Here is a 16,089-nt window from a genome sequence, read left to right as displayed (position 1 = left end):
GACTATCTATTTTGTATTTTACATAGAATGAGAAAAGAGAGATCGAAAGTTTAAAGAGAAAAAAACAATTAAAATTTCCCCTTCATTTTATGGCTTTCCTAAAAAAACATATAGTAATGGATCTTCATTGATTTTAGCATCCCATATAGCTATCCCTTTGAAGACTCTAAATCAACAAATAAAGAGCCATTTTAGTAGTTTTTGTTTCCTCTCCATATAACTCTTCTATTAGAGATGACCTAAGTCTATATGTCTTAAGTTTAAAGAGTTTTTATTTAAGGAAGTATGTTAAAAAATAATAAAAATTTAAAACAAAAACTATTTGGACTTAGATCAATGTATTTTTTAGTACAATAGTGAAATGATGTTTTTGCTCTTCCAAAAAAAAAATACCTTTATGTTACGAGTGTTTTGGTTTTTTCACATGTCACATTCATCATTAGAGGCTTTTTAGGGGTATAATTGCAATTTCCATTTTTTTATGCACAGTAAAATGATATGATTACCCTCATAACAGAAAAAAAATAAAACCAACAAAAAGAGTATAAATGTCTTTACATTTAATAATGTATAGTAAATAAACAAGTATGCCCTTAGGATAAATAAATAAATAAATTGTAGATTTAAGGGCCTTTTTGTCTTTTCCTTAAAGTCTTTTTTTATATATAATTATTAGGGTACCAATACATGGGAGACACTCGCACACTTTGAGTGGTGTGTGTGACATTTCCTAGTAAAAGAGAAGTCTCTTTTACCATGTCGTTGGATACGTCACCATGTCTTTTTTCCTTCTAGTGCGGCGCATGTCGACGATAGTGGAGTGGTTTGTCACCGATCAACCGTTATTTCTTCTTTTTTCTCCCTCATACCCAAAAAATATAGGTTGATCCTATTTGTTCTTAATATTTCAACTGCAGTCCTTATTCTCTTGATTTTTAATATTTTTTTTCCTTGATGCTTTGGTTAAAGGTTTATTTATTTTTAATTTAATCCTTCAAATCTAATTTGTCATATATATTTCTTTTCCAATTTGGTCATTATTTTTTTAATTTTTAATATTTTTTCTTCACTATTTTGTAAAAGTTTTGATAGTTTTTTTCATCATTCAATCCAAGTTTATTGTGTGTGTGTGTATTAATTCGGTCCTTATTCTTTTGATTTTGATTTTGTCCTTTTGTTAGATTTTTTTCTTTTCAATTTCAAACGAAAAAGGTCTTTCCATTTAATTTATTTTTATTTTGATTTTTATCTTAATTTTTTTTTGCTATTTTTTATTTTAGATTTTTTTATTTAATTGATTTTTTTTTCTAGTTTCATCCTTCAATATTTGATTTACTAGGAATTGAGCTTCACATTTTTTTACATATGTGGTTCTTCTGGTCTAATGACCCGAGTCACATTCTTGAATAGTTAATATCACTCGACATCCTCTTTTTTGTTCATTTTATTTTATGATTTCATTGTTCGACATTTATTTTTTAAAAAAAAATTGATATTGTGATTTTTTTCAATTTCTTTTCTATCATGTTATCATAATCTCATAACCCGAGCCATGAGTTTTGCGGGTTAACCTATATTACATATTTATCATGCCACCTCGAGTTGATTCGAGCCAAGTTTTTTTTTTTATCTAGTTACATACTTCCAAAGGGTTTTTTCAAATTATTGTGGTCTATTTTTTAAAAAATATTTTGTTCATTTATTATCATTGCTAATTTTTTATATTGTTTTATTAAAATAAAATCAATTTATTAATCTTGATTAGGGTTATAATCCGAGTTTTTTTTTTCGGTTTTTTCAAAACACATCTGCACGCATATATATATATATATATATATTAAAGAACTCTAAAACGCGTGGGGAAAGTACTGTAGCTTTCCCCACGATTTTCTCCGCCAACCACGGTTTTCTCCGCCAAGATATATATATCGTCTCTGCATTGTATCGCGCATTGTATCGCAAAATATATTTGCCAAGATATATATATCGTCTCTGCGTTGTATCGCAAAATATATTGTTACTGTCGAAGTTTGAAAAGACAAACATCATCATGCCAGCGTCTTAAATGCTTTGAACAATTACACTTATTTTTTTTCTGTGAGGCTTACAGAGTTCAGGATATGCTGAATGATTTATCACAAAATATATTATAATTATATTATTATGTTATACAATTACCTCGCTTGCTTTCCCAACTGTATCGCTTTTCTTTTCAGGTTCTAAAAAAGCGACATCATGATATCAGTATCTTAAATGCTTTGAAAAATTACGCAGTCATTTTTTCTTTCTATGTAACTGCGTCTTCTTTTCCTTCTATAAAGTTTATAGAGTTAAGGGGATACTGAATTATCTGACATATCATCAGCTTCAAGATAATTAAAAGGACATGCAAAGAGGCAATGAACTTACACGTCTTCAGGTTCCATTTAGACAAAGTCAAGGCAGCCAATCTTTTTAACAGTGCATTAAATGAATGTGACGTTGGCATCATTATGCACACATGTTTGCCCTTACATTTTCATTATTTCCTGTTGTGTTTTAATTGGCACTTTTATTTTGGTTAGTGTAGTTGTCAGACACTTCTAATTGTTTTGTTACATGCGATGGTGCTCTTCAGAAGTGGTTCTTTAGCAATTCAATTCTCTCGGCTCCCAGCTTTTTTATGATATTAAAAGGTGTGTTTTTCTGCAATATTTGTTTGTTGGGGGGTTCAGGTGGGATGTGCTTTTGTTTTTGTCAGTGTATAACAACTATAATTTGTTATGCTTTTCTCTGCAGTTTGTTTTCTCCTTTATCATATCATCTTTAAGGAGAGGACTTAAACTTCAAGGTTAGAATATTTTTCTGTTTGTTGCTTTTTAAGATTGTGTTGTGACAAATAACAATGCTCATGTTGCTGTCTGCATCTTCAATTATTGTGCATGGGCTATGCCCCATCATTTTTTACGTTTACATAAATTTACCACCTGACAAAGGAGCGTGTTTTATTTCATTGAACATCAAATGTCTTTGTCTTTGTGTCTGATTCTGCAGTTTAGTGGTGCATCCTTTGTTCCTATTTTCATCCTTTCCATGTTCTTCAAAAACTCTTCAGATGACCAACATATAGATACCCTTCATCTGCCAAGCCTTATTTGCATACGGAAATGCTTTGAGCTTTTCTTCTTCTTTAGTTACGTTTCCTTGGCCCAAGATTAATTTCTTAGAGTACTAAGATTGACATTTCCATGCCATTGTTAGTTGGGAGGGAGCAGGGGAGATACGGGAAAGGAAATATGAGCTAATACTTCTGTAACGAGATGCTCTTTTCTTACATGATAAAAAGTATGATTTTTTTAAGCCAAATATAATTTAAACTATATACATGATCAATTGGACTGAACTTGAAATATGATAGTGGCTATCTCAATTATTATTTGTTGAACACAAAATAATTCATGTCTTCATTCGGATTATAGACATACAGGCTATTGACCTAAAGAAATTGGAACATTAAGGGAAGCAGGTTCTCTCTTGCTAAAATCTTGCGAAAATCACAGGGAGACATTGCAAAAAACAAAGACAACATGAGAGTCAAACTATGAGTAATTGAATTGTTGAATTTTCTCTATCAATAAACACAACTAATAAAGAAATAAGTATCAATGGCTCCAAAAAAAAAAAAAAAACTCCCAGAGATTAACTTAGATTTAATTAACATCTCATGAACAAGATGTGGATCATATTATGTATTTAAACTACCACCACACAGAGCCCCAACTTTCTTAGGGTCATAGTCAACACAGGAGTGAAGAAAAAAGCCTAATTTTGATCTTTGAACCTCTTAACAAATAACCTCGAATTGCTACAATTAATTATTCATTAACACTAAACCTAAACAAAACCAGTGCAAATCGTTGTAATTTTTTTTTCCCTTCTTCAACACCAAGAAACATAGTATAGGTTAAATTAGTATACGAAATAAACAAGTGGTTAGAAACACATAAAAATCAAGATATGATTGTTACATTTTCAAAAAAAAAAAATGATTGATTCTACATTATTACACACCTTAAATAGCAAGATTATAACCAAGTATCAGACCTCCTGTTCCTGCAAAAAGGCAAGTGAAGAACACCATGAAAGTAAACTTTCCAGGGTATTTCTTTCCACCAGATGTGGGAGCGAAAGCCCTTAGCCTGAACATTTTATTTCCTCTTTTAAAAAAAAAATTTATAGATGAATTAGAATATTTTTTACAAATATAAAACATAAAAAATATTATAGATAAATTAAAATAATATCCTTAAAAATTAAATACACACAAAATAATTAAAAAAACAATTATTATTTGAAAAAAATATATATAAAAAATCAGATAGAATGCGTATTACTTTAAATTTAAATTTAAAATTATTTAAAAAAACATATAAAAAGGTATGATTTTTTAAAAAGTGACATTCGTAAGGCAATCAATGGGAAGAGGGAGTATTGCAGTGAGTGCTATATGAAATTATATTTATAAATAATATACATGTATATATATAGTGAGTTGATTTAACTGTATCTCTACCACTCGCAAATCCAAACGAAAATATTGTACTTGATTTATCCGAGATTTAAATAATAACTTTATCTGTATCTCTAAAATATCTCAACAAATTTATATATATTTCTATCCAGAGTGTATGTAGAGTTGTTATTGAAATCAACTTCATTTGAGATTTGTAAGTTAGAATTTGATTATGGTCGAAATTCAGTTGAAAAGATAGAATTTGAACCGAGTCTTTCTCCAATATTTTAACATCTTTGCCCGAGAAATTTTAACATCTTTGCCCGAGAAATACTATAACTGTCAATCATAAATCACGTATTAGCGGTGTCATTGATATTTCCGATCACAATATATATTGAATTGTTTATGTTATGTAAGAAAATCTTATCATTAATATCCACTTATCCAGCACATACCTAATGATCTGTTGTAAGCCCGGGAATAATTTTTTTATGAATAATTCTCATGGATTTATATTTTTATGATGAGGTTAGGTTAATTATTGTTCGTTTAAGAACATGAGCTTACAACAGATTTCACATGCCTAATAATCTAATGATCATATAAAGAAGGAAGGTCACGAGTCCTTATTTTTTTTATTAGTCTTTACATATGTCAAACTACGAATTATAATTGGGTTTTAAAAATAAAAAATTTCTTGCTCTATTTTTTAATTTTTTAAAAAAGATTACAGAACACAAAACACTCTCATTAAAAAAATTACAAAAATTACAGCCCTTATTCTTTGCAGCTTATTCAATTTTGTTTTGCTTTTCTTACCTTCGTTTATTTTTTTTTTGGTGCTTGCCAGGATTCTGATAAATTACAAAAAATATTGCCCTAATTCTTTGCAGCTTACACGATTTTGTTTTGGTTTTGTTACCTTTCTTCTTTATTTCGTGGTGCTTGCCAAGATTGTGATGTTTCTTTCACCTGAATATGTTAGCTCATCTTTTATTTTTATTTTTGTTTGTTCTTTCATGCCTAATTTTCCAAGTCGTATGCCCCACGTCTATTTGTTTTTATCCTTGCACATATTAATCAGAATTTTACATTGTTTTCAGGTGTTTTGAAAGGGTCACTTTTATTTATCGTCATTATTTTCTCAGGTTTGTTTCGTGCCTGTTTTTTATTTGCTTTATGCATTTCCATTTCCTTGCATTCTTAATCATGGTTATGGTATTTCAATGTTGAGCAACACGTAATGGTATTTCAATGCCTGAGATTAATAATTTTATCCTTATATTATACTTGGTCATAAATACAACTTTCTTAGTTGTGATTCTATACAAACAACTTCCGGCGACATTGACAACATAGATTTATTGTATCCAATTGAATTTATCAACCAGCTTGACTTTAATGGTGTGCCCCAGCACAATATTTCTTTGAAAATTGGCACACCAATTATGTTAATTCGGAACCTTAGTCCTTCTGCTGGTTTATTCACTTATTAATATATTATATTATTATAATTGTTATATTATATTATTATATTATTATTATTATTATTATAGAACTGTCTTTATTTTTTTTTGTTTTTTAATGAATGTTTATTTGTTTGATTTAGTTTATTAATGTTATTTTTTTTATTTAGTTATCAGATTTTCATGATACGGATCTCGGGTTTGATGGGTTAACCTGATTTGATGAGTTAACCCGGATTTTTTTCTTTTTAATTAATTTTTTTCATTTAGTTTAGTTTGTTGATGTTAAATTTCTTTCTATTTAATTTTCATACTTTCATGATACGTGTCCTACGCTTAACGGGTTAGCTTGGTTTGATGAGTTAACCCAGTTAAATCTAGGTAAACCCGTCAATTTTTTTTTCTATTTAGTTATCAAACTTTTATGACGTGAATCTCAGGTTTTACGGGTTAACTTGGTTTGAAGGGTTAACCCAATTAATTCAAATTTTTTTTCTTTTTATTTATTAGTTTTTTTCTTCCTGTTGGTTTTTTTAATTAATCTATTTAATTATCACACTTTTATGAAACAATCTTATAGCCGGACCCACATCCAATATTCTTGAATCCAGTGTTGCAGTCAGGTTCAGTTAAACTTGGATCATGTAAGTTTAATGTTATTATTAATATTATACATATTATTTTTAGATTAGGCGTTGCAGCCAAATCCAAGACTTTTGGGTATAGCTTTGCAGAAAAACTCAAAACTTTTAAATTTTAGTTTTTTAATATATTTTTTATAAAAAAAAATAACCCGCGGCATCGCGCGGGTTATGTAACTAGTATATATATATAAGGCGAACCCACAGTATAGTATGGGCTCATGTCTTGTTATATTTTTAGTAGTTTTGGGATGGTTAGTGTACACTACTTTCTTACTTCCACGAATCGTTTAGTGGGTGAAATTGTTTTAGCTCAAGTAAAAACGACAGTGGTCCATTAATTTACGATGTTTGACTATGATTGAAGAGTAATAGAATTTGATGTATACATTGTGTCTCTCTCTGAGGACTCCCCATCTCATTATGCTCATTTATGACCATGAAAGTGATCAGCACACAAGGCAGTGGAGCTGTCCAATTTGAGGCCAAGTAGTTATGATTAGGGCAGAAGACAAGAGCACATCAAGTTTTGCCGCTAGTGACATGTAACTTTTCACTGGCAGAAGGGATCAGAATAGCTCTGTACATTCAACAAACTTGTGGTGGAGGTGCATCCTAATCCGGTCACTGGTTAACTGGCAGTGTCTTATTGGCTCAAAGAATTTCTCTCCAGCTTTGTCTGAGTCGGCTCCTACTACTTAGGTGATTCGGACTTGTTGGGTTCCACATCACCACTGCCTTGAAAAGGTAACCATACGAGGTGATACAAGTCAGCTTTGAAGAGAAACTGAGGTGGTGTGTGGACCATGCATTCTTTGGGCTGCTTTCCAAGGGTTTTTATCCTTGTATTTGCCGAAAGTAAAAGGGCAAGGGAGAGGTGGTTCAATTCTTTCATAAGGAGGCAAACTCTCATTGTCACTTGAGTTTTCGGTCTCTTTCTAAGTGGTTCATTTGCAAAGTGTGACTGTTCATATTGATTCAGTCGCATGATAGCAGCCATTATTTAAGGTCAGCAGAGAAACTCTTTAGCGTAGGTTTTATGTCTATGTCATTCCCAACTTGATCGATCTAGGTTACAAACATTAATCTCTGCAAAAAGATGCAATTTTCGGGCAAAAGTCTCATAGTTTTCTTAAGTGAATGTAATATACAATCAGTCCAAAACTGAAAGATTTTATTGGTTGCATATATAATGCAGAGACAAAGGGATTGTTCGAAGTTCAAACATATAATAACTTACTACTTCCAATATATACTCACGAGAATGAGTTAAATATTGAATTTTTTTTATAGTTTTAATCTTTCCATTTCCTTGTTGTGAAATGTAATAATGGAACCATTAATTCCTTGTTTGGCTGTCTAATACTAATTGTTAAGTTCGAAGAGTCTTTAATCCGTAAAAACTAAGAAAAGAAAGAAAGAAATACAAAAATCTTGGGTTGCCAAAGCGGGGGTTTAAAAGATTGAGAGAGCTAAAAAGTTATAGATAAGTACTAGATGAATCTTATGATAAACCCAAATTGTTAATTTAATTTATATGTACCCATAATTTTGGAAAAAATAATTTAATCTTAAGAATGAATTAATTAAGAAAAAAAGGGAGCAAAAATACTGAATTGAAGACGTCATGTGGAGGTAGTTTATGATTTTATGCAACAAAAATGCAATCCTTAATTATATGGCAAACATTCTTTCTCCAAGGCATGGAAAACATTTTAATGCTCGCGGAAGTAACTAATTTGGTATAAAATCAAAATTAGATTTAGTTTCTTCAATATCACCAGTTCAAATATTATAAATCTCAGAATTACTGAAACCTTATATAGTTGTTAACTTTAGAGCCTATAAAATTAATTGAAATGCGTGCAAGTTTATCCAGACACTTATATAAATAATAAAAAAAGATTTAGTTTCATAAGTCAATTAACATGTCAAAATATAATTATAATCAATAGACAAAACTAACTAGTCTCTAGGCATCAATTTAATTTGATTAATATAAGAATTTACCGATAATAAAATCCATTCTAGCAATATTATAATTAGACAGTTTTGATTCACATTTCATAACAATCATATAATCAAAATTTTATTATATATTTGTTCTGTTTTTTTCTTTTACTTTGCCTTCTTCTCCTCACAGCAAGAATAAAAGCCCAAAACAACATTCTAAAGCAGATCCATTTTCAATGGAAGGACATGACCATTGTTGAAATGAAGGTTAAGTTTTTGGAATCCTTATCAAAATATGAAGTTGTGTTTAGTAGGTATACTAAGATAGAAGAGATAGTCATGAAGTAATGAAAACTTCACACTCTATTGGGTTTTTCATGGCTTTGCCTTATACTGATGTAATGATTGAGCTTAACTACTAGTTGGTGAGATGACAAGGTGACATCCACTAGTTTTCCTGCAAAAAGTAAGTTTATAATAATAGGATAGCTTTTAATGTTTAAGTTAGTAAATATCAATAGAAGATAGTATATTGAGCAATAAATGTTAGGAGTAGGAGAAAAAAATGTGTAGAGAAGAGAGTAGAAGCAAAGGGAAAGCAATGTGGCTTTGTGATCTTGTGTGGTCTATTATAATAGTCCTAATTAAGTTTTATGCTTGTGTTGTGAAAACAAGTTTATGATTTTTATCTAGTGATAAAAAATATTTATAGACCCTAATCACATCAATTTACCTCATATAGCGTGATATAATAATAATGAAAAATAGTTATTTTTTCTTATAAGTATCTCGTAGAGAGTGAAGAAAATTGATTGTTGATTGTTGGTTGTTATATTTCATTATACCATTGATGGGAAGGTTGGTGCTCATGAATAATAAACAAGAAAGGTAGGTGTCATTTTAAAGAGACATGTTGAGAAAACATGACAACTTGAATAGATGGAGCAAGACATAAAAATAAATATATCTTTAACATAATTTTGAAGTGAATTCAAATATTTCTAAAACTAAAGAGAAAAAGGAGGCATATCTTTGTTATCTCAATTATCTCTATCTATTGTATCCAAAATAGTAATGACACTTTACTTAATTAGCACATCCAACACAACATTACTACTTTTATACTAAAAAACTTGAAACTCATTATAAAACTTCATTGTTCATATAAACAATGAAGCTTCTCTTTTCTTTTTTTTTTATTTTTTTATTTTCAATTCAGCACCTCATTTTTTCGATTTCCCCCTTTTTTATTTCAATTTTTTTCCTTTCATTTCTCAATTTTGTTCTTATACTTTTTAATTGTCATCCAAGTTGCCTTGAATTGGCAAAAAAAAAAAATAGATCAGATTGAGATAATTCTCACATAATTTAAATTTAAATCTGAGTTAAGCAAAAAGTAAGCCTGAGAGATTTTCTTTCAATTTCATCATAATTTTTTTTTTTATCAATTAACTAGGTTACCTTTAGACTAGCTAAGTTAACTAGATCACGTTAGAGTAACTCTCACATAATTTAATTCTAAACCTAAGCTAAGCAAGAAGTTGAGTTAGAAGGTTCTTTTATGTTAATTTGATTTTTTTTAACTTCATCCTTAGAATTGTTTTACTAGTCAGCCTGAATATCTTTGGATCGATCAAATTGATCTAATCATATCGAAAACATTTCTACATAATTTAATTTTAAACTCGAGTTAGATAATGAGTTGAATAAAAAAAATTTAATGCTAACTTTCTAGATGAAATTTAATAAAAATACAAAATAATTTTATATAACTTAAATAATTGTTTTTATTATTATGAGATAATCGGAAACTATTTTACATGTAAGAAACTTGAAAATCATAGTTATTAAACCCGAATTGGCCCGGTGGGTCGACCCTAGACCTAGTTGATCGATGGCTGGACTGGTTTGGGTAAAGAAAAAGACCAGCTGGAGTAAAAACCTCGTCAACCCGGCGGGTCGATCCATGACCCGAGCCACCCGGGCGAACCCGGACGAGACCTTTTTTTTTTCAAATGTGGTTTTTCTCATAGACCTCTCTTTTTAATATTTTTTTAGTTGGTTATTAGCCCTTTCAAATTTCATTATATAAATACTAGGAGAATGTTTTATTTTTTCATTATGGGATTTGAAACCCTTTAGTATATATATTCTATGTTTCCAAGAAAAAAATTATTTTTTGAATATGAGATTTGAAACCCTTTACTATATATACTATATGTTCATAAGAAAAAACTTATTTTTTCAATGTGGGATTTGAAACCCTTTAGTATATAAACTCTATATTCATAAGAAAAAAGTTATGTTTTTCAATGTAGGATCTAAAAAAACTTTTTAATTTAAATATTTTAATTTAAAATGATAGCATATAGTATCTTTTTAATATGAGATTTGAAACCTTTTAGTATATATACTTTATATTCACAAGAAAAAAATTATATTTTTTCAATATGGGATTAAAAATAATTTTTATTTAAATACTTCAACTTAAAAGGATAATATAATATCTTTTCAATGTAAGATAATTTTTTTTGATATATTCTTTTAAACTTTATTATTTACAACATATATAATCTATATCCACATAAATTATTTCTTAATTTTTTTTTATAAAATACAAAAATTTTAAATATTTTTTTTAAATTTTTTAAATTAATCTAAGTTTATCTATATAATCTAGAATTCAGCTTTTTAAATAGATTATCCTCTAATCGGGTTTGACAGCTATGTTGAAAACCCCACTAAAGCTTAAGACTTAATACAGTACGACGTGTTCCTCACATGTTACAAACTTCCTTAAAACCATAAAAGATGACACGTCTACATGAAGAATCTTATCCATTACAGGGTGGACCCAAGATCTTGATTATGACAAGTGTCTTCATTTCCACGCGAGTATCACAATCTTCCTCTACTTCCAGCAGAATGTGCTTGGGAATTCTTACAAACCGTATTTTTAAAAAATTTAAATTTTTTTTTAAAAATTTAATATAATTGTATATTTTAAATTGTTTTAATATATTGATATCAAAATAATTTTAAAAAAATAAAAAAAATTATTAACATATATTTTAACATAAAAAATTATTTAAAAAGTAACCGTATCACATCGCCCAAACAAATTTTAAACACTCTAAAATGATACATAAAGCCAAATCAGCCGACAACCTTATGGACCGCGTAAACAAGTCTTTGAAAATTTTTGAATTTTAACTTTATTTTTTATTTTTAAAATTATTGATTTTAAAAATAAAAATAAATAAATTATTTTAATAAAAACATTTTAAAAAATAAAAAATATTATTTTAATAAATTTTTAATAAAAAAACACTTTAAAAATCATATTTACTGTGTATGTACTCTCACTCACAACTGCGACCTCCCTCAAAACTCAGCCAACCTCAAGATAATGAAATAACTTTTCTTTACCACTAAATTGATGCCATGTGTCACACTCTCGATTCTCTCCTCCCCGCTTGTTTATCCTAGAGGTATATCCCTCCCTCCTTGCAACTAATGCTCACTCATAGCTAGCTCAAAACACAGTAAATTTGAGAGAGAAAGAAAGGCAATATGTTGAAACAAGAGAGTAGTGGTGGCGGAGGTGGTGACAACAGGGCTCGTGTATGTGACACGTGTCGTGCAGCACCTTGCACTGTGTACTGCAGGGCTGACTCGGCATACTTGTGTGCTGGGTGTGATGCCCGTGTGCACGCAGCCAATCGTGTGGCATCACGCCATGAGCGCGTATCGGTGTGCGAGGCGTGTGAGCGTGCTCCGGCTGCCTTGTTATGCAAGGCAGATGCGGCGTCTCTCTGCACTGCCTGTGACGCAGATATCCATTCTGCAAACCCACTAGCACGCCGCCACCAGCGTGTTCCAATTCTGCCCATTTCCGGTTGCCTTCACGGTTCCCCAGTAGGGCCTGCAGCCGGTGAGACTGAAGACCGGTTCACGACACAAGAGGGAGAAGAAACAATAAGTGAGGAGGAGGAGGATGAAGCTGCTTCTTGGTTGTTACTAAATCCTGTGAAGAACAGCAAGAACCAGAATAATAATGGCTTCTTGTTTGGTGGGGAGGTTGATGAGTATTTGGATCTTGTGGAGTACAACTCATGTACTGAAAATCAATGCTCTGATCAGTACAATCAGCAACACTACTGTGTTCCGCCAAAGAGTTATGGGGGTGACCGTGCTGTGCCAATTCAGTATGGAGAAGGAAAGGATCATCAACAGCAACGGCAGTATCACAATTTTCAGTTGGGATTGGAGCATGAGCCCTCAAAAGCTGCTTACAGCTACAATGGTTCGATCAGTCAAAGTGTAAGCTTTTCTTTGCTGCTTATGACACTCGGCAGGATTTACTTAAGTCTTGATACTTAACTTATCACAGGATCATCTCTAGAAGAGATTTGAGCTCTAGTAAGTACTTGTTAACATCCTTGGAGAATGTCTTTAGTCCACAACCTGTTTCAACCAAGTGTTTCCTCAAAATTTCATCTCATTTTTACAATTACCAGCTTTGTAGATATGTTAAATTACATAAATTCGAACTCTCAAACATCATCATTCCTTTTAAGTTGATCAGCATGATTTCCAATTAATTAATTGATCATGGTGCTTCTGAAATTGTTTCTGTCTTTGCTGATAATTAGGTTACTAAACTAGCTGAACCAGTTTAATTACCTAGTTGTAAACTAGCTAATCTGCTATATGCCAAGAGCATGAAAGTATCATAATCTACCACTCACACTGCTTGTACAAGGGTAAAATTTTATAGGTAACACAAAAATATATATGTTACAGATAGTAACAAAGGCAATTAGTTCCTGAAAACCTTGTGAAATTGTCTTCTTGTTCCAAACATCTGCTTTCCTGTATTCATTTAATTAGGTATCCATGTCATCTATGGATGTTGGAGTGGTGCCAGAATCAACAATGAGCGAGATCTCAATCTCGCAACATAGACCTCCAAAAGGGACAATCGAACTTTTCTCCAGCACTGCTATCCAGATGCCATCTCAACTTAGTCCAATGGATAGGGAGGCAAGAGTCCTGAGATACAGAGAGAAAAGGAAGACGAGGAAGTTTGAGAAGACAATCAGGTATGCCTCAAGGAAGGCCTATGCAGAGACCAGACCCCGGATAAAAGGCCGATTTGCAAAGAGAAAAGATGTAGAAGTCGAAGATGACCAAATGTTCTCCTCCACACTAATGGCAGAAACAGGATATGGCATTGTCCCATCATTCTGAATCCAGAGAGAAGGAAGAAGAAGAACAAAAATCTCCGTAGATGAGGATTGTATTAGTTATTACTAATGATCTAGTACTGATCATACTCTTTATGTTTCTAAATCTAATTGGTCTTGATCAATGAGATATGATGCCCTTAGTAGTTTCACTAAATGCAGTAAAGCTGCTACTATTTTGTAAATGCTTGTATATCATCAGTTTACTGAAATTAACTGATAATTGCGCGTGATTTAACCATCATATTTGACGGGGAAAGAAACCAAAAGTTCAAATGGCCAGTGGAAGTAATGACCGGTCCATCCAAAACAATTACATAAAGATACGAATATTTTGATTACATGGTCAAATAACCTAAAAAAAAAAAAAGTAGATAATAATCCAAAATTTTAAAATTCAAATTTAATATAACTTTGACTCAAAAGTTATATAATATAGTTTGTTTTAACTAACTCTATAGATTTTTTTTGGATTGCAACCTAAAAGGTCTAAACTATTAATTAACTAACATAAATTTAATAATAAAATAAACCTCTAAACAATGTTTAATGGGCTAAAAGAAACTTAAATTAAAAAATAATTATTCAATATTAAATAAATAAATAAAATAAAATTTTCATGCTATTCCGAGATATGAGTTACTTCAAAATTATTCAACGGCAAATGGCTTTCGTTTCTTCTATCATCCTTCAAGTTTTGAAGAGCTTTCTGGCTTCCGGAAGGCCATGAGTAACTTCTCAAATTAAACAAATTCAAAACCATATCCTCTTATACTACAACAGAGAAAAGCAAGCGTTCATGTAATTTAAGAAAAGCAAAAGCAAAGTTAATGTACAAGTTCATAGCGCCTACCAAAACAGAATTTGAGAGATACCCAGAATCCACATTTGTGGAGAAAGCGATGAAATGGAATCATTTTCATTTCTTGTTTTAGTGGGAAAAAGATCAAATTTGACCTGCGCTGAAATGGGCCTGTAGTTGACGAGCTTCGCATAATTCTCCAGTATATGGCTCGTAATTGGGTTTGGTTCGTGGACTTTCAAGAGTTTGAACTTTGAAAAATCGATGACACGTTTTTTTCTTTTTTTTCCTCCTTGAGTTTATGTTATTTACTATTACTAGTGTAGGTGTTCTCTCATTTTCTATTTATTTTAATTATTGTGTTCTTTCTTTTAATTGATTCTTTTTTATTTTAAATTTTTTTTATTGATTTTTTATTTCAATTTTATCTATTGATATCTTATTTAATTGAATTTTTATATCGGTTTTAATCTCTATTCTTTTGATTGTTATTTTTTCTATATTATTTTTTTAATTAATCCAGATCATGAATTTACTATGCGAACTCAGATTGGTTAGGGGCTTTGATATCCTTCCTTTATTTATTGTGTTTTTTTAAAATACAATAAGTCAACTCACACTAGCATGCCTAGGCTTCTGCACAATTGCGCCTTTTTTTGTTGGGTTCATTGATTTTTTTTTATTTTTAATTTTTTTTCTTATGATTTCATCCTTTGATTTTATTTGTTTGTTGAATTTTTATGTTAGTTTTTTCAATAAAATTTAAACATGTCTTTCAACTTTCTTACAGTGTTTTATAATTAGAATATTATTTAATTTAGTGAATGGCCTTTTTGTTTTTTTTTTAAATATTTTTTAATTTAATACATTTTCAACCCTTTAAAATTAAGAAATAATTATTTCATAATTTTTTGAAGTTTTTTTTATTTGAATTGAGATATAAATTCCTTTTTTTGTTATCAATTATTTTTTATGAAAAATTAAAGCTTTATTTATTTATTTATTTCAAGCACACACACCATCCCTATTTTTTTTCTGGAAAAAACCAAATTGAGTGTTTAGATGAAAAATGATTTTTTTAATAAAAAAATTATGGAATCATGACTTGGATTGCGGATTTGACATGTTGACCCCAATTCACTCATGTCTTTTTTTTTTCAATTGAATTTTTTTATTCTCAATTTACCCATCAATTTTTATTTTTTTTTATGTTTGCCATAAAAAAACATGTTGGATAAGCTGTCACAGTCTCATGTTATATCATTTTCCTCCTTTTAAAAAAATATTTTTTCTTAGGTTTTTATAATCACATTTTTTTTAAAAAAATGATTCATTTATTATTATTGTTTTGTTGTTTTATTAAAATAAAACCATCTTATTTGACCCATTTATATTTTTAACTCGGATCACATATTTTTTATATGACACATTCATAGTACCAACATCATAATAAAGAAAAAAATAGTCATCTAGGTGGTGGTTC

General features: G+C 30.2%; 1 protein-coding gene across 1 annotated transcript; it reads left to right on the top strand.

Annotated features, from left to right (window-relative positions):
* The first annotated feature begins 12,009 nt into the window (after positions 1 to 12,009).
* LOC133699779 (zinc finger protein CONSTANS-LIKE 2-like) lies at positions 12,010 to 13,961 on the top strand. Its single transcript, XM_062123237.1, has 2 exons — positions 12,010 to 12,878; positions 13,449 to 13,961. Exons 1-2 carry the CDS (start codon positions 12,129 to 12,131, stop codon positions 13,806 to 13,808), a joined length of 1,110 nt encoding a protein of 369 aa, XP_061979221.1. The 5' UTR covers positions 12,010 to 12,128; the 3' UTR covers positions 13,809 to 13,961.
* The last annotated feature ends 2,128 nt before the right edge of the window (positions 13,962 to 16,089 follow it).

The sequence above is a fragment of the Populus nigra genome, chromosome 7 (genome assembly GCF_951802175.1).
Source record: "Populus nigra chromosome 7, ddPopNigr1.1, whole genome shotgun sequence".
Taxonomy (NCBI): Eukaryota; Viridiplantae; Streptophyta; class Magnoliopsida; order Malpighiales; family Salicaceae; genus Populus; species Populus nigra.
The sequence above is the reverse complement of the archived record's forward strand: the minus strand, read 5'-3'. Positions and strand labels throughout refer to the sequence as shown.

Coding starts and splice junctions, on each gene's coding strand:
- LOC133699779 (XM_062123237.1), top strand. CDS start 12,129: ATGTTGAAACAAGAGAGTAGTGGTGGCGGAGGTGGTGACAACAGGGCT. Junction 12,879..13,448: donor ATGGTTCGATCAGTCAAAGT/GTAAGCTTTTCT, acceptor TCATTTAATTAG/GTATCCATGTCATCTATGGA.